General features: G+C 44.5%; 2 protein-coding genes across 2 annotated transcripts; one reads left to right on the forward strand and one right to left on the reverse strand.

The window, feature by feature from the left end:
- The first annotated feature begins 3293 nt into the window (after window positions 1–3293).
- Window positions 3294–8968, forward strand: LOC135106619 (mitochondrial import inner membrane translocase subunit Tim29-like). The gene is made up of 4 exons (XM_064015896.1): window positions 3294–3448; window positions 4946–5047; window positions 7357–7531; window positions 7996–8968. The coding sequence occupies exons 1-4, from the start codon at window positions 3349–3351 to the stop codon at window positions 8282–8284; spliced, it is 666 nt and encodes a 221-aa protein (XP_063871966.1). The 5' UTR covers window positions 3294–3348; the 3' UTR covers window positions 8285–8968.
- Window positions 8969–11189: 2221 nt separating this feature from the next.
- LOC135106618 (glucose dehydrogenase [FAD, quinone]-like) lies at window positions 11190–19323 on the reverse strand. Its single transcript, XM_064015895.1, has 14 exons — window positions 19221–19323; window positions 17886–18511; window positions 17225–17430; window positions 15898–16087; window positions 15532–15666; window positions 15306–15427; window positions 15101–15157; window positions 14790–14903; window positions 14282–14435; window positions 13937–14097; window positions 13177–13354; window positions 12823–12896; window positions 12063–12214; window positions 11190–11746 (listed from the first exon to the last, which is right to left on the reverse strand). The coding sequence occupies exons 2-14, from the start codon at window positions 18043–18045 to the stop codon at window positions 11596–11598; spliced, it is 1854 nt and encodes a 617-aa protein (XP_063871965.1). The 5' UTR covers window positions 18046–18511; window positions 19221–19323; the 3' UTR covers window positions 11190–11595.
- Between the last annotated feature and the right edge of the window lie 372 nt (window positions 19324–19695).

Genomic DNA, 19695 nt, shown 5'->3' on the forward strand with positions numbered 1-19695 from the left:
TAACCTGACCTAGCTTCCCACCCTCTTACTGTATAGCCTCGTGTCCTACGCTATTGATCTAACTTAACCTAATATGACCTCTTGATCATATACATTCCTGTAACCCCTTTCTCTCTCTCTCTCTCTCTCTCTCTCTCTCTCTCTCTCTCTCTCTCTCTCTCTCTCTCTCTCTCTCTCTGCCTCTACTACTTCTATTCCTCTTCTTCCCTCTTCCTCTTCCTCTTCCTCTTCTTCCTCCTCCATTTACAAAAGACCATTTTCTTTCCCTTTTATCCTTCCTATCACTCTTGCATTTCATTCCTCTCCTCTCTTTTCCACATTACTAGCATTTTTCCTGCCTCCCCCTCTTGTCCCGTCCCTCTCCCTCTCCCTTTCCCCCATGTCACGGGCCCAATATGCCCGCCATCTGTCCAAAATGACCACCATTAAGCCTACATCATCACCACATCATAAATTTGTAATGACTCTGATCTGTTTACTTGATCACGGCAGCGAAGGTGAGGCGCCAAGTAACCTAGAGAGAGAGAGAGAGAGAGAGAGAGAGAGAGAGAGAGAGAGAGAGAGAGAGAGAGAGAGAGAGAGAGAGAGAGAGAGAGAACTGAGTGGCGTTGGGGCAGCATGAGTGATGAATGATGCCTAAGTAAAATCATGTTCGTATTTATATTATTATGTGTCTCGATTGGATTTGTGGTGAAGAGGATGAGTGTGATGGGATGGTAATTGTAGCATGTGGTGATGGTGGTGATGGTGACTACGGCCAGCCTCCTCACTATCACTACCACAGTCAGCCATAGTAGGAGCAGTTATACATATACGTACACAGAGCAAAACAGCAGCAGCAGCAGCAGGGAAAGACAAGCCAAGAGTGAGGCAAGTGGGTGGAGGAGGGGCGGCGGGGCGGCCTCTGGGGTGGAGCCGCCCAGATCATGCATACACAATGAGGCGCGCGCCGCTCCCACCATTATTGCTCTCAAGTGTTTTCATGTTCGAATTCCGCCGACCAGACGCCGACCTGCGCTTCGTGTTTCTTCTTTGTCTCCCCGACCCGCTTCCCCGTCCACCCCCACGCCGCCCCGCACGCCCACCCGCGCCCCCACACGCCCTGCCGCCCCGCCGGAACCTCCCTGACAGCGGCGGGGGCAATGGGAGGCGGTATGGGCGCGGCGGCGGAGGGTAACGCGCGGGACGTTTTCTCTCAGTTTATCTCCACGATTGATGATGCCAATTTGGCCGCCATTAGGAAAAACCGTCGACCCGGGACGACTTTACCCGAGGAGGCTCCGACGGTGAATATTGGTCACCTCTAGGGCCCAGGATGCCGGGGCTGGCGGGGCTGGCGGGGCGGGGCAGGCAGAGATGTGGGGAGATATGGTTACGAAGAGAATACGTGGGTGACGGAGGGTGAGTGGTGACACGAGACCAGCAGGATGGTGTGTGAGAAATGTGAAAGAGGCAGCGAGAGTGACGGGAGGAAGAAGCGTAGTCAAAGAGGCAGCGAGAATGACAGGGAGGTGATGATGGTGACGGGAGAAAGAAGTGTTCTCAAAGGGGCACGTGTGGTTATCACATCTGTCCAAAATGACTACCATTAAGCCTACATCATCACCACATCATAAATTTGTAATGACTGATCTGTTTACTTGATCACCTCCCGACAGAGTGACGGGAGGTGATGGTGGTGATGGGAGGAAGTGTGATCAAAGAGGCAGCGAGAGTGACGGAGGGATGATGGTGATGGGAAGAGGTATTGGTGACGTAGAGGTGGGGGGTGGCGTGAGGCAGTTTCCTTTGCATGACAAAAGTAGTGGTGATAACAATGATGGCGATAGTGTGGATCCGAGAAATGGCAGGGGAAAACTGGGCTGAGTGGCCATTGGCAGTAGCGTTACCATTGTACCAGGGAGGACAACCGTACTGGCGGGGAAGGAACACCCGCGCTGTATCCCTCCATAACCATGTCTCCGTCCTCCTCCTCCTTGAACATGTGCACTGGCTCTGTTCGGTAACCTCCAACTAATGCCTGGCTTAGCGACCAAACCAGCGGCACTCATGGCTTTAAAATTGCTACTAATTTTGCCGGGGATACTCTTCGGAGTGCACGAAGAAACCACGTCTTGTCCTCCCCTTCCCTCCCTCCTCTCTCCTGCACACACACACACACACACACACACACACACACACACACAGCGGCAGCAAAACGAATTATATTTCTCTTCGAAATCTTGCACGAAAAAAAAAAAAAGTAAACTATATAACAGTATTTTGCTTACGATTTTATGTAAAGAGGAAAAGGTTGTGTCCTCTCTGATAAGCATGACTGATATCTACAATACAGCGTTTGAGGTCCAGCAAGCCAGTTGTGGTGGTGTAGCATTAGCTAACATCATTCACAACGTGCCCCATTCTCCCGTATCCTCTGAAAATCCCAAGCGCACTGTTCATTCTCTATTTTTCCTTTATTAGGCTGTTTTAAGCAAAGCAGTGTTCATTTCTGCTTCTGTGTGCCACTATTGTCAGCCTGAAATGTAACGGGTGTGAGATGGCCTGGGGAGGAAGAGGAGGAATGCACGTAGAGGATTGCATGTTTGATAGACTGAGACAGGAAAGATGTGGATGCAAAGGGTGGATAGAATCTGGGCAGGAATGAGAGATGGAAGAAAGCATGAGTGAGGAGGAGAAGGAGGCCACGAAGAGGAGGACTGTGTGTGGAGCAGACTGGATGCTGAGGATGGATAGGACATAGACAAGGATGAATGGTGGACGAGAGCTCGGATGGGAGAGAGGGAGGAGATCGCGAAGTGGATTAATTGTGTGTGTGTGGCGTAGGCTGGGGGAGGTAAAATGCGGATATTGGGGATGGCAAGAACATGGACAGAGTTGAAAGATTGAGAGAAAGGGTGGAACTGAGAGAAGGATGAAAGAGAAAAGAGGAAAATGGAAGGAATAAAGGGTGAAATGAAGAGATTGAGTAAAGAAAGAGGAGAAATTTATAGTAAAGGAATTTAAGAGTATAATAAACCTAACAGTTAAACAAATATTATGGACACATGAGAAACACTGATATTGTAATTTACACACTCTAATATATTATCACTACATAGGCTACCCTAGTACACCATACAGCTGATTTTAACATACATCAGCACAAACCTTTCTTCTTCGCTTCTTAGTTCACCACTCCTTGCTTCTGTCATCTCCTGCACTTCTCCTTTATCACTACCACACTGCTTGATCTCTTTCCAACTCTTCATCACATCCATACCAACCACAATTCCACGGACGGAAGTACTCTTGTTCATCCACACTACTCCACACGAATGATGCTTCGAAGTCAAGATCAAGAGTACAATGGAGGTGTGGAGGCGAGGGCTGTCTTCCTCAGCGGCCAGACTATCATGGAAATTAAGCCTTCCCCGGAGACTGAAAGGCGGTTTGGTGGAGAAATGGGGTAATTCATCATATTATGTACCTGTAACATCATAGACTTTGCTGATATAAGGGTTTCGTTCTCTGGCGTATTGGCAAGCCTAAGGCATGGTAGGAAAATAATGGCATGAATTTGAGGCAAGTTGTTGATGTTTAAGTGAGATAGAATCAGTTTATCTGCCCATCAATATCCTGGTATTTCTATAAGATGTGTACTCTTGTAAGGATAATTTTCAAAAGCCAGAGGGATAGTAATTAAGGTTGTCACGGACGGTTTTCAAAAGGCAAGATAGAATTTTCTGTTAAACTATCGCCAGTATCTTAGAAACTGTATGCTGCCTGTTCTCCCATAAGTACAGTATTCAGAAACCACAGGAACGATTATTAGGGTTCTCATGGGTGTTTTTAAATAGTAATGCAGAATCTGTTGTTAAACCATCACCAGAATCATAGAAACCCTTTAGTTACTGATTGTTCTCCCATAAGGACTATTTTTTAAAACCCACAGGAATAAATGACAGGGTTCTTGTGGGTGGTAATGTTAAATTGTTGTTGACCTATTACCTGTACTGTTTGTTCTCCCATAAGCACAGTATTCAGAAACCACTGGCACCACTGTTTTTATGGATGTTTTCCAGCTGGTAATGTAGAATATTTGTTAGCCATTTCACTGCTGTTTAGCACATCATTCCTTCATCACTAACCAGCCTGAGACATTTTTTTCTTATTCTACACCCATCTACAAACACTGTACTGGCTAAAAATTGCAAAACCTATTCTTTTTTTATCCCCCTTTTTCTTGTAGATGATAATAAAGATTTTACATATTGCTTTTAATGCTGTGAATTGTTGCAAGGGTTTATCAGAGAAATACCGTTCATCAGTTATCCCTTGGATACTCTCGTCCCCACATGCTCCCATCCAGTAAATTAAATTTTTCATCCACATATTACATTTTTCAAGATTTTTTACAGACACATATGTACACCAAAGAACACAAGCAAAACACACCTGGGATATTGAGATGACACTGGTGTCTTCTTCAGAGAGCTAGAATGTGTCAGGTTTAGATTAATTCAGTACTCTAATTCTACAGTTGATCTTTTCATTGACTAGATTACCACTTGAAAAGTATCATGTTTTGTCCAGAAATAAACCACCTTGAAATTAGAAGGCTAAGGTTATTCACATAATCCCTGACATCTGTTCGAGTTCAGGTGTAACCAAATGCAAAATAAGGACTTGATAAGTGCATCACAAGTCCTACTGACTTGATAAGTGCATCACATCAGCTGACTGCTCCGCAGTATTAGATTAACTTCATGTTAGTTAGGGTAATCATAGAAACACTGAGAATTTAGTCTGAAGGCAAGAGAAATTTTTAGCATGAGAGGTGATTGGAGACTGAACCCTGATTGAACCAAGATTTAAAGTACAGCACCATAGATGTTAGGATCAGGTCACAAGATAATTTTCCTATCTTCCTACCTCTGTTCATTGCATCGTGGTTTGTCCACAGGTGACTACTGGACCACCGTGGCTCAAGACTACAAGGAGGTGGCACTTGATACAATGAAAGAATCCAGGAAACATCCACTGAAGTCAAGTGCCTACATTTCTTGTAAGTTAGCATGTGTTCCTCCTCCAATAAAGGATGTTGTCTGTGATTGTACAATTTACACAAACTGCCATGTGTAGGCCTGATGGCTTCTTGGAGCTTCCCACATTTTCTTATGCTCTAATTCATCTTGATGAGGACCCTCCAGGTTAGACAGGTGGAAGATGAACTGTAGGACTTTCTCTTGAATATCTTCCACTATTTCATCACCACTGTGGAAAAAGGAGACAGTGAGCATCTTAACTCTAAGAGCAGAGAGATGTTTACTGAGGGAAAGAACATACTGGCAGTTTATTTGCATGTAGATGGAGTAAAGGCATGGGCACTGACATAGGAAATGTTCTGCTGTATCTTCAACCAAGGAATGCCACATACTAATTGGGTCTAGAACTAACTGCTGCCTAAAGAGATGAGCAACTAGTCTAACATAACTAGTCTAACATAACGAGTGTATCAGTGTTCATAGAATATTAGCCATTATAAGAGTCACATACGTGTAATGGATCCGGTAGTGGTGTGGTCAAAGGATGGTTCATGAAACAAAATCATTCAGGATGTGGAGATGAGAGCAACATGTGGTGGTATTTGGTGAAGTAAAGAGCAAGGAAAGTTGTGTATATGTGTGAGTAGCAAGCACTACTCTGAAACCCTAGTAAAGGCAGGAGCATATGGATACTGTATCAATATTTGCAAAGCAGCTTGGTGGTGTAGTGGATTAGCATGCTTGGCTGGAACCTTAGACATCCTGGGTTAAAATCCTGGAGATGAATCCGTGTTCATCTGGCTCTGAATTGACACAATGTTAGCTTAGGAGTTGTGGCCTTGCAACAACACCCCTCAATTCATCCAGCAGTGAATAGATGCAGAATGTTAGCTTAGGAGTTGTGACCTTGCAACCCTCTCTGTTCATCCATTAGTGAATATGTAGGTACAAAATATTGGCTTTAGGCACTGTCACACTAGGACATTTTTGTCAAATTATTCCTTCAAATTTCTGAAAATTGACAACTTCTTAAGCTTAGCCTCTCCCACCCAGTGTGGCAGTATCCTTGCTTCCCCAACATAGTAACATTGCAACAGAAATGAATAACTGGCAGCTCATACAGGTAGACCCTGGGCCCAGCTAGCCCAGGACCCAAATTCAACACGAGTGCCACTCCACTGACACTCAGGCAAGCAATGGTTGTTCTGCACTTTATTACAAGTTTAATAAATCATACACAAGCCAAAACAAGTTAGAATGGTATCCAGTATGCAGAGTAGAGAAACACAGACCTTCCAAAAGTGTAACCATCTATCGAATCTTGCAAGCCACTGTTTGCTGCTATACATCTTCAAGTTAAGTGTAATAACATGTGAAATTAAGTGATTTTATATTTCTATATTTAATTTTTTTTCTTTATTATTTATTTACTTATTCATCTATTTATTTATTTATTTTTATTTATTTATTTTTAACATTAAGGTTTACTTAGTATATTTTTATATCATCAACATGAAAATTCACTTAACAGTAAAAGTTGACAACATCCCTCCTCCGTGATGACAATCACTTCTGTTTGACAATGCAAATGGAAAAAGAAGACAGAAAAAGGCAAAACTTGACAAAATGTACTAGTGTGATGGTTCCTTTAGGAATTGTGACCTTGCAACAACACCTGTTCAGTCATCCTGCACTGAACGGGTGCAGAATGTTAGCTTAGGAGTTGTGACCTTGCAACCCCTTCTGTTCATCCAGCATTGAATACATACAAGACTTCACCCATGGAGTTGTGATCTTGCAAGCCGACAGGAGCAGAGAGTTAGCAATCTTGCCCTCCTGCATGTTTGATGTGCGTGTGCTTGCTATGAGAGATCAGGAATGTTATATTCCACACCCTGAAAGTAAATGAGGCAAGATATGGTATTTCTATAGTTTATTCTTTGCTGGTAGTGAGAGTAGAAAAAATAATGGTCAATAGGCAAAATTCTCAGGGTCAGTAATCAAAACAGGACAAGAAGTAGTGGTTTTAATCTTGATAAATAATAAAACAAGAGAGACAGGTAGGAATTAGTTCTCAAATAAAGTAGTAGATGAACACCGTAGGTGAACAACCTGATCACTCAGTGATCAGGTTGTTAATGCTTAATCATTAGGAAGTTTTAAAAGATTAGATAAATTTATGGATGAGGATGTTAGGTACAAATAGGTAGCTATGTTTCATGCAAGTACTGCCATGTGTAGGCCTGATGGCTTGTACCAACCCTCATTTTCTTATGTTCTTGTATAAGGTGTACTTGGTTCAGATTCAACAGTCAGTTTATCCTTACAGTGATAGCCAGCATCATGTATGCAGTCAAAACCAACCCTGACGAGAGAGACTACAAAGACACGCTGCACAGATACATGAATGAGTCCGCCATGCTGAGCAGCAAGGTCAGGAATGCTGAGGTGGATGATCATCTTCACTACATGGCTGACTGCTTTGACCACGGCCTCTTGAGAAGGTGAGGCCCCAGCTGTGGCATGATGTCAGGGAATATAATCAGATGTTTTTGTATTCTCTTTGCATGGTTTTGTGTTCTCTTTGCATTTGTGAGTAATAACTGTGTATTGCCAGGCTAAAGTGTGGCAAAGCTGCTGGCATAGAAGGAATGCCAATGGATATGTTAAGCATGTAGATTAATTGACGCACATAAACATAAAATGATATGTTAAGTATGTAGATTAATTGAGGCACATAAACATAAAATAAGAAACATGCAATATTGTGTACTGCATGTTTCTTATTTTATGTTTATGTGCCTCACACTTCACAGTTTGTGTAAGTCTTTTAATTCTTGTTCAGGATGAGGTATGGTATGAATAATTGAGGGAACTGTAAATGCTTGTTATTTGCTTCAGATATTAAATAATTCATATAACTCATTTATTTGGAGATGGAATTAGTAAGGAGTGTGTTTTCTTTCAGGCTGAGTCTTGGAATCTGCTCCTTTCTGTGGGTGGACAATTACTCCAAAGAATGCGGAGTGTTCAAGAGCCAGTGTGGATACCTCAAGCCTCGTTACCTCACCTTCCATCAGCGGGTGCAAGACATGGGTTTCTTGGGACACTGGTGGAGGACTGAACAACTCATGGAGGAGTTTGACGTCAACCACCAGGAGCTGCCACAAGCTGATGAATCGGGACTAAGAGACAAGCTAGAGTTAATCTGGGAATTTACAAAAGGGAAAGTTTCTCAAATCAGGAATATTTTGTGAGGTGAGTAGTTTATTTACTTGTGATATGAGTAGAATAATGAAAAATATAGATTTGGCATGGCAGAGAGAAAAGAGATGAGTTGTGGAGTGCTGGAGATGATGAGAGTGAAAAGATAATAAGATGTACTAAATGAATGCTGATACTATAATGTGAAAGCATGATCCCTGTAAAGTCTAAGGATAGAGAGTTGGAATATGAAATTGAGAGGAAGAATTGTAGTATGCAAAGACAAGCATCAAATGGAGTCTGGTGTGTGCTGTGACCAACCCCTCATAGAAATTCTCAGAAATAAATGTATGAACCTAAAACTCTCATCAAGTGGATTCCTTTACTTTTATTACAAGAGATACTTTGTGTTGGTGCTGCTGTTACCAAGGTTTGTGTACAATGGTATAGAGGCACTTGGGAGACAACAAAGTGGCAGTTTCTTTACCCATCATGCTTTTGAAGGTATCTGTGTGGAGGCTGCCTAAACATCCCTGAAACCAAAGAAGTGAAGCTGCTTTAATGTGTTTGTTGCTGATGAGGCTTTCAAACCAAAGGACAGTATTTTACAATTCTTTCCAGTGCACAATTTCACCCAGCTGTAAGCCACCTTCAGCTTGCGTCTCCTGTGTTGTACATTTGGTGGGGAGCTCTGTGTGTTGTAGTGGCCCAGCAGTGCTTTGTCAATAAATGATTGCTGAACCAGGAAATTTATTATGATCAAGGTAATGTAACTTCAAGCTACAGAGTGATGGAGCTAATGCTTTCCTTCCTTCCACTCTGCCTTCAACCTTTTGTAATCCTTGATGAATTAGCTTACTGGCAAGGAAAAGCTTCCATATGAAGGGCAGTGGTTGACTTAAAGGAAGTCAGTCAACAAAATTTCTCTCTCTCTCTCTCTCTCTCTCTCTCTCTCTCTCTCTCTCTCTCTCTCTCTCTCTCTCTCTCTCTCTCTCTCTCTCTCTCTCTCTCTCTCTCTCTCTCTCTCTCTCTCTCTCTCTCTCTCTCTCTCTCTCTCTCTCTCTCTCTCTCTCTCACACACACACACACACACACACACACACACGTGCAGGGTCATCCTTGGCCCTGCATACACCACCTATGAAGAAGCCCTGACCACCCTGAGTCTGTCCAGAATATCCACCAGGCACCGAGAGGCTCTGGAGAAGTTTGGGAGGGGACTAATGCATCATCCGCGTCTCAGAAACATGCTGCCGCCCGACGCGCCTCGCCCTGTCCGTGCCACCAGACACCACAACAAAATAACGCCCCTGAAGGCGCCGTGCACGGACCGGTACAGACTCAGTGCGATTCCCACCATGGTGCGAGCCATCAATCAATAGTATTTCCCTCCTAGATTAGACTTACCTTTAGGATTAATGTTAAGTTTTTCCCCCATCCCCTATGTACATTTTCAGTTTGTCAACTGCCTAAATAATAAACCGTTTATTATTATTATTATTATTATTACACACACACACACACACTTTTTATATGTTTTCTCCCTCTTCTTTCCTCGTGTTATTCCCCCCTCCCCCCCAACGAGTGTTCCTACCTTCAGATGAGGTGACCAGAGGGATCTCCTCTTATTCTTCCCTCTGCCTCCTCCTCTTCTTCTTCTAACTCTTTTTCCTCCCCATTTCTTTTCCTTCCTCTTTTTCCTTGTTATTAGAATATTCATGAAAAATTACATTTTGGCAATGAGTGTGTGTGTGTGTGTGTGTGTGAGAGAGAGAGAGAGAGAGAGAGACCTAACTGCAGTCCTTAATTAAGACTGGCTGACAGATCTGGTATAGGGTTTAAAAAGAATAATTAAGGTAATATTTTAAGACAATTGTTTTTGCTCTTTTGTTGCAGTTTTTAGGGAAAATGTGTGTGTGTGTGTGTGTGTGTGTGTGTGTGTGTGTGTGATAGAGAATATCATTATTAGCAAACAGAATAAAAGAAATGCAAAGAGAGAGAGAGACTTTTTTCGTTGATTACAATATTTCTTCATGATTATAATGATTGGGGTGGTCGTCGGTGTCGTCGTCAGTGGTGGGGGGAGGGGGTGGCGGCGGCAGGTCACGAGGTGGGAGTGGAGCGTTCGCGGGAGCGGAGTTGGTGGGCGTGGTTGAACCGCTTGTGGCAGAACGCGCGTCAGTAAGTCTGAAACTGATCGCCAGAGCAGAAGAGGGTCGAACACTGTTGCGGGATTTATATTGAACATAAATGGGAAAATAAGTGAAATAAAGATGACTGTCCAAAATTCTTTAGTTATCCATAAAAGTTTAAAGAAAATGGAAATATCTTCGTTGTTTTTGTCGATGTTTGTTTTCTTATGTATTTATTGTTGTCATTGATGCTTGTTGGTGTTCATTGCTGTTGGTTTGTTGCTGCATCCTTGGGCCAGACGAGAGTCCCCGAGACCTCTGAAATACACAACCTTCCCGCCGAGGTCCCCAATAGCAAACCATACTGGGAGTTGTTCCGCGGCGCTGCTTACCTGGCGAGAACAGTAGCTGGATACCTTTACCTTCACTGCTTGATTCCTACAGGTATTTTATTCTTACCTGTCCGTGTTTCCGTAACTTTTGCATTTTTTTTTTTTGTGTGTGTGTGCGCGATGGTAATGTTTAGAATGAATAAGAAAAGAGTCTTGTACTACATCTATTCCGTTCTTCCACACGTAGAAATTCTCTAGTATATAGTAGTAAATAGGTAAACAGATACCCTCACTACAGACTGAAAGGCCTGATATTTGTTGTTTTCATGTATTCTCATGTATATATTATTTATCAGTATGATGTAGAATCCTTGGTAATGTAATATGTCACAGACTAGTGTTTGGCCTTTGCCACGCAACGTCTTTACTAGAAATCATCGTTGCTCGGTAAGGTTCTTTGCTTTCAAACATTTCTTTATTCATTCTCATCCATTACAACCTGTTTATCTATACTCGTACATAGACCAGAAAGGGACCATATTTGGAAACACTTATGCGCCGTACCTCCATTGCTTTCAAGTCTAGAATTGCACGGGTGTTTAAGGGTGTTTTTTGTAGTTCAAGTGACATTAATTGAATCTCTATATTATTATTAACATGAGAAACACTCGTGAGAACCCGCCTAATCGTGAGAACCGGCTAATCAGCTCTGTAGCCTCTTAAAAAAACTGCCTCAAAACTCGTACATACATCAAAATAATAGACTCCCTAACATACAAAGTGCCCCTACTCGCATACATACACCAGAGAGACTTCCACACACACACATACACACACACACACACACACACACACCAGCATTGACACACTCAGCAGTTCTCGCGGTGAGGACTTGCATCGTCAGAACTCGTGGCCGACAGCTTCCCAATCCTCCTTGATAAGGTCAGCGGCCTTCTCAGCGATCATGATGGTGGGCGCGTTCGTGTTGCCGGAGACGATGACAGGCATGATTGAGGCGTCCACCACTCGCAGGCCCTCCACCCCGCGCACCCTGAGGCCAGCCACGCAACACATTAAGGCCCTTAAGAAACTAATAATCTCTTTGATCTTTGAAAATACGCAGTCGTGGCGAGAGACCAAAGAGTTTCAGAATACAGGTCACACACACACACACACACACACAGTCTACACACTCGTCCCGTTTACTTGCATGTTTATGCTACTGCTATTCCTGTCACCGTTATCTTTACTACTGATAGAGTTAGCGCCATCACCAGCTACTACTACTACTACTACTACTACTACTACTACTACTTCTACTACTACTAAAGGTCAGGTGAACATAGCCAGATGACTTGAGCACTGACCTTAGCCTTGGATCCACCACAGCCAGGGGGTCACTGTAAGGGCCCATCTTGCAGGTGCCCGCCGGGTGCCAGAAGGAGCCTGCCATGTGCTCCACGTAACACTGCCAGTAGGCGTGGGTGCCGAACCGCTTGGTCTTACATCCTGGCAGCGGCTATACACGCAGAGAGCAAAAGATCAGATAGATGACCTGTACACCACAAGTTTTGCAATGATTGACCAAATTAGATTTCTTCCTATCTCATGTAATCTAACTTTACTGACCCTGAGATTTTTTTTTTTTTATGTCACCTTTGTTGCGTCATCAGTACCACTTCAAGACTTCCATCAGTACATCACAACTATTGCAGTGAGAGACTAAACCAGTCACGCTGTACTAGTACAAATGGGCATGGCAGTATAAGAACATCAGAACATAGGAAAGTAAGGGAAGCTGTAAGAAACCATCAGGCCTACACGTGGCAGTCCCAGAATGAAACATACCCACCTATTTCCACCTTTCATCCTCATCCATGAATTTATCAAATCTTCTTTTATAGCTCCTTAATGACTCGACATTTACAGGCTGATTACTGAGTCCATTCCATTCATCTACTACTCTATATGAGAAGTAATTCCTTCCTGATCTCTCTTTTAATCTCACTTTATCAGACTTGAATCCATTATTTTTGTCCTATCCTGAGAATTTTGCTTGCCACCCTTGTTATATCCCGAATACTACTTCAAGATCTGTCAGATCCCCTTTTAACAATAGCACCTTACCATATCATGAAACTCAGCCTTGAAGTATTTCCGAAGAACTGTAGTGTTGCCAACGGCTATGGTGAACTTAATACCTGCGGGAGAACACAGCATGATCCACGAGCGCTTCACACAGATAAAGGAGTTCGAGAAGAAACAAAGGATACATACTTTGGCGGAAGAGAGAGTAACTACTTAGATAGGGAGACAAATAACTAGATGGGAATCACTAAAAAAGCACACACACACACAAGCGCACACGCAAGAAAATAGAGAAGGACGAAGCAGTGTTGATAAAAAGGCTATACCCAAACAACTCCCTGATCTAATATGTACCAGTGAGTCACCCAAGTCACCCTCGTATCAGCAGCTCACCATTAATCAGGTCCCGCATGTCGTCAGGGTGGCTCAGGTAGTTGGGGTCAATGATAGGGAGGTCATGGGGATCCTTGGAGCGGAGGAACACGCCGCCGCGACTCTTGGGGCGTAGCAGATACATGTTTATAGTGAAGCCTGGCCGACCAAACAGCGGGCGAGCGTAGTCCACGTATTTCTGTGCAGGACAGGAACGCGTTACTTGTCGAGAAAACGATGCAGAATTTTAATATCATAGAAATACGAATATCATTACTACTACTACTAGCAGTGCGTCATTACTACTAATAATGATATTACTAACGCTACTTCAAGTGTAATTCATGTATTTATGTAGAGGACAGGAATGCGTAACTTGTCAAGAAAGCTGTGCGTAACTCTTATAATACAGAGACACGAATATCATTACTAACACATCAACAACTGCTAATAATAATACTAACTTTACTAAGAGGATAGAAACGTGTTACACAACGGGAAAGCTGTGCATGCAGACTTTAGCTGTGCATGTAGACTTTAGACTCACTGAATCCGGTGGCTGTCCTAGACTTATTTTTTTAGCTGTGTTGTGTCTATAGTAAAATTCTTGGTCTAAAAGTATCTAATTTCATATAATTTCGACTTGACTTAAAATGGTCTAATCTAATATGTTCCAAAAAGTCATCTGTATTTTAAAGGCTAATAGCGTATAAACACGAATATCATTACCATTACAACTAATAGTACTACTAATACTACTAATATTAATACCAGGACCCACTGCTTGGTCGTAGTTGTAGATATAGGGCAAGAAAAGACCCATGTCCATGCTGAAGCTGGCGGGGGAGAGGTAGAGCTGCACGTCAGGGTAATATGGGTCGCCTCCCTCAGTCACCTTCACCCAGGCGCTGGCGTAGTCACCCAGGGGCGCCGTCCACGGACCTTATGTAAGACAGGGGAAGGGAAGGGAAGGTATCTGATGAAACACGTATTACTATTACTACTACTCTTACTACTACTACTTCTATGCTGCTACTACTACTACTACTACTACTACTACTACTACTACTACTACTACTACTACTACTACTGTTGCTGCTGCTACTGCTGCTACTGCAATACTAACCCTTCCTGTGATGGACGTACTGAGACACGGCTGGGAAGGAGAAGGCGGAGTTCATACTGAGCATGTTGGGTTTGGTGGTCCACGCCAGGCCGTACACCGCCACATGATCCTGAAGATTCTGTCCCACGCCCGGCACATCTGACACCACATGCACCTGCGCCGCGCCACGGAAGGGAGAGCAAGTGTCACATAGGAAAGTAAGTGTCACTTAGGAAAGCAGGTATCACGTAGGAAGACAGGTGTCACATATGATGGGAGATGTCACATGTGAAAGCTCGTGTCACATATGAAAGCAGGTGTCACGCAGGAAGGCGGGTGTCACGTAGGAATATATATATATATATATATATATATATATATATATATATATATATATATATATATATATATATATATATATATATATATATATATATATATATATATATATATGGCGTAACTCTTGCAGGTGTCGGAAAAGTTTGTTTGCTTTTGACTTGATCAACATGAAGCAGTGAAGCTTACGTACCTTGTGTAGATCGAGATGGTGCCTCGCCCCCACACCAGACAGCATGAGCAGCTTAGGGGAAGACAGAGCCCCGGCGGACACGATCACTTCCCGGATGGCTCGCGCCGTCACCACCTGCACCAGCACAACATTATGTACACCCATTCGCCTACAAGCATTTTTAATGTACTTTTGTATTTTTGAGTGTAGGGAACTAAATTAGCGATGCTGAGCTTTGTGGTGGCTATGATAATGACCTATGATGCAACACACTGATAACAATCCAAGAGTGACGACATGAAGGTGAGTAGGTGTGACTGGGATCGCCTTACCTGTCCCCGGTACTTGTACATCACGCCCGTCGCCTTCTTGTACTTGTTGAACAGAATCTGTGCGGGGAGACCAGGAGGAGAATCAGCGAGAAGAACCAATTAGCTGAGTCGCGATGTGAATTTGCATAAACTCAGCTTTGAAAGTCATGATTTACAGCAATGGTTGGTGCAAGTAGCGCCTCTTCCCTTCCCTGTGTCGCGCTACCTTGAGTACGTAAGCGCTGTGCAGAATGTGTAAGTTCGGGCGGGTGGCGGCGGGCCTGAGGTATGCCCAGGCTGTGGAGCACCTGATGCCGTTACACACGTTGTACTCCGGCATGGCGAATCCTGCAAGCAATGCCCCAGCGTCACACAACAACAATGGCATCACGGCACGGCTCTCATGCACGGCACTCAACGGCTCGGGGCGCGTGCAGGTGTGCTGGACTCACCTATCTGGTCGGCGGCGTTGGGATCCACCACCTGGAAGCCGAGCTCGTTGCCAGCCTGCAGGAAGCCGCGGGCGAGCTTGCCTGTCTTGGGCTCCGGCATGACGGCTAGCGGTCCTCCGCGCCCGTGGAACTCGTCTGGCGGAGACCGAGGGAGGCGCTCAGATCACTGGTGTGTTATTTTTGGTTCATTGCTGCTGATGAAGAGACTTTAGTCCGAAAGCAATTAACTTTTTAAAACCAGACATATGAACAAGAGCAACAAACAAAATAATAAAGAGATTTTACGAAGAGTGTCAGTTTCACTACTAACAATACTGACGAGTAACTAAATCGAAATACAATTGATGAGTCAATCGTGTGCAACACCTGTATGATTGTCGGTGTGTCCGCGGTAGTCCTCAGACATCTTAAAGTAGTGCAGGGCGTTGTTGTAGTCCCAGCCAGGGTTGCCGAGTGCCGCCCAGTGGTCGTAGTCACGCTTGTTGCCCCGCACGTACACCATGCCGTTGGTGGTGGAGCCGCCGCCCAGCACCCGCGCGTGAGGGATAGCAGCTTGCTGTGGGAAACACGCCGGGCCGCACATTGGGATCAGCAAGTCACTGGTACACGTTGTTACACGTGACACTCAACACTTGTCACAGACTCATACATGTGCTAGACTTTTACCACTAAAACTACGAAAGGCAGCATCGGCAAACAGAAGCAGGACAGTGAGAGCACCGACCCTTCCCGAAGTCATCAATCACTTCGATTTGTGCCACATGATGCGGCAACGCCCAGCCTTCGGCTCCCCGCCCCGTAAAAAACAACACACCCTCAGGGAAAACGAGTTCAGTAATGTTTATGGGCCCTTAGTAAGCGAGAATTCTAACCCCTTATGAGTTCGGAAACACCACACTGTCAAGCCTGATGACTGACGCGGCTGCAGCAAATGGTCATTAGGTGACCACTCACTGCTCGTGGCGGTGACGAACACTCGACAACAATTTAGTTTTTAGCATTTGTCTTCATCTCTTTGTAAAATAAGGTGAACGAGTAAGGTTTTGTGTGTGTATGTGTGTGTGTGTGTGTGTGTGTGTGTGTATAAAGGAAATGCAGTAAGTTCCCATCGGTGCGGGGAAGCAGGAAGCGATCATTGAACGCGTGGTGCGGGAGACCCCGGTCGCCCGAGCCTGTCGTCTCCCGCTCACCGCCACCACAACTACTACTCCCTCCGCCTGCCAAGTCATACTTGACACTCCCGATCACCTCCACTGCTCAACCTTTACATTCACGAGCCCTCAGTTACATCAACGCAGTGCTAACTAAAGAAAAAAAATCAAACTATGCATCTTGAGACTGCAATGGGATTCTGTTCATCCATGTACTAATGTCCGCGGTTCACAAATTGTGCGCCATGACTACCAAAGTGCGCCGCCCAGTTTTTCTTAGATAGGCTTGTGTCCTTGCATTTGTGCCTTTTTGTAGGCCTGCACTGCACTGACTGCAGTGTTGGTGCGCCGTCAGTCCAAGATGTACCTTTAGTGCTCTACCATGCAACAAAGTTTGAAAACCATTGACATACCCATACGTAGAGTTAGAGTGTTTGGAGAAGGCGACAGTTTAAGAATCACTGACGTACGTACAGATAATTTGGGTGTTTGACAGAGGCGACAATTCCGGGAAAGTTAAGCAAAGATGAATCCTGACTTACCCGGTTGCGGTAGTTCTTGAGGCCGTGTTTCTGAGGCTGCGTGATGTACCTCCAGTTGTTGTTCCCCCTGAAGTATCCGAGACCCACCAGGCCCGGGACGTAGCTCTCGGGCGGCGGCGTTCCCCCTGCCTCCAGCAGCAGCACGCGCCACCCAGCTATCTCAGACAACCTGGCCGCCAGCACGCACCCCGCTGACCCGGCGCCCACTGAAACCCACCACCATCCAACACAGACATGCATATGAAAGGACGTTAACGCACATCGTTGTAATGAAGTAGTAGTGACAACAATCGTAGTAGTAACAAGGGATGACTAGCACAGCAATCCCTCTCCTTTTCCATGACAATTATTTATATGAAGGAACGTTCACGCATATCGCTGTAATGAAGTAGCGGTACCGGTAGTAGTAGTAAGACCAGTAACAAGGGATGACTGGCACCACAACCACTTCCTTGACCCCCAACACACACACACACACACACACACACACAAAGACAATTATCTATATGAGTGAACGTTAACGGTAACTGTTATGACGTACTAGTGGCAGGAATCGTAGTAATAATAGTAGCAACAAGAGATGACTGGCATCACAACCACTTCCTTACCTTCCCTACCTTCCCTCCCACACACACACACACACACACACACACACACACACCTATGATAAAGTCGTATTTGTGGTTGAATGCCTCTGGTCTGCTGTAGAGGTGGTCAGCATGTCTCGAGTCCTGCATGATGGACTGCAGCAGGAGGCGTCCCATGGGCAGCAGAGTGGCCAGGGTCACTACTGTGGGCAGGGCGCTGAAGTAATTGATCATTTTCTATCCTGTAACGGGTCCCGAACACTGTGACAGGAAAGATGGAACTGCCTCTCCTGCGTCTGTTGTTCCTAAATAGGAGTGTGCTGTCTGAGATGATGCCTCGAGGTGCTTCCAGGTCTGCAGTGTGATCATGAGTCCAGCCCCGCCCTACCCACAGCACCACAGCACCACACACTACAACACCTCCCTTCACCGTAAGCGGGAGCTGCAGAAATGAGAAGGAACGTATCTTTTTCCTCACAAGGCGGTGTACGCAAGGCGAGCGTCTCAAGATGTTTGGTTGGTACGTGTTCCAGTGTTACTTAAGTGATCACTGCTGATATCGAGTCACAGCCTGAGGGGACAGTCTTAATACTCAATACTTTCCTTTATCTGAAACACTGATGCTGTGGTTTGATATACGCTTCCCGTGGTGACGGTGCACATCAATGGTCGTGGCGTAATTGTCTCTATTCTAATTACACTGGAAAGAAAAATAATTATATATAATAAAGGTAGCTTCCTCCTCTAGATTCCTCTCCATCAACATGCACCGCACATGAACGCCACGGACGGACTGTCCCAGTAATGTGATCCAAACCAAGAATCCATAGCAAATAACAGGTGCAACGTGATGACACCCAGATGACGGAGAGAGAAGCAGCGTGCACCTTGATGACGAGGTACATTTTCCTCCCTCAGTACTGTACCGTTACTGTCTTGCACTAGCACTTCAACTATCAGCACACCATTCCTGCTTTACAGGATCACATCAGACGTCTTCGTACAATAGGGCCTCAAAAATCGTGGTTTCCTACTAGCCTCAACAAACAAGGTGTGGCGCTAGTGACGGCTGTCTCAATCGCAACATCTGGCTCATTTGGCACCTATCCTGTTTCATATTAATGAGCGAAAATTAATAACTAAATGAATAACTGAAGGTCTACAAATATGTGTGATCTTTAGATACATCCAGTGTCACTTTTCCATAGCTATAGTACTCGTAGTAAGTCGGGATCAGCAGGCATGCGTGGCATGCGTGACCGAGCAATCATCGCACTTCTTGCTGCTCTGTCTTTGGCAAGTGGCGGTAGTAGAGTCCGTTGATAGCAGGAAACACAAAGGATTTCTCTTTGAGAAGCACAGCACCACGAGCTTTTCACAAGCGAGTCCACGATAAGTCGCAGTGTAACCTTTAGGCGGAGGGCAGCTCGGCGGTGTCACTCGGGGACGTCAAGCACCAGCAGGGAGCCTTGGAGACTCGCCGTGTCGTCTTGGGAAGGACCGCTCGCGTCTGAAGGAGTGTCTGGAACACATCCAGCCCTCCCTTTGCTTCCCAGAGCCCTCCCTCCCTCCCTTCCCTCTGTAAGACCGTCATTTGAAAGAAGCGAGCGCTGTTCACGTCACACACACACACACACACACACACACACACACACACACACACACACACACACACACACACACACACACATTATTTTGGAACCATCTTGTGAAAGTTACTTTTTATATAGGACTTCAGTACAATATATATATATATATATATATATATATATATATATATATATATATATATATATATATATATATATATATATATATATATATATATATATATATATATATATATATATATATATATATATATATATATATATATATTTATTT

Source organism: Scylla paramamosain, chromosome 13 (genome assembly GCF_035594125.1).
Source record: "Scylla paramamosain isolate STU-SP2022 chromosome 13, ASM3559412v1, whole genome shotgun sequence".
In the NCBI taxonomy this organism is placed as follows: Eukaryota; Metazoa; Arthropoda; class Malacostraca; order Decapoda; family Portunidae; genus Scylla; species Scylla paramamosain.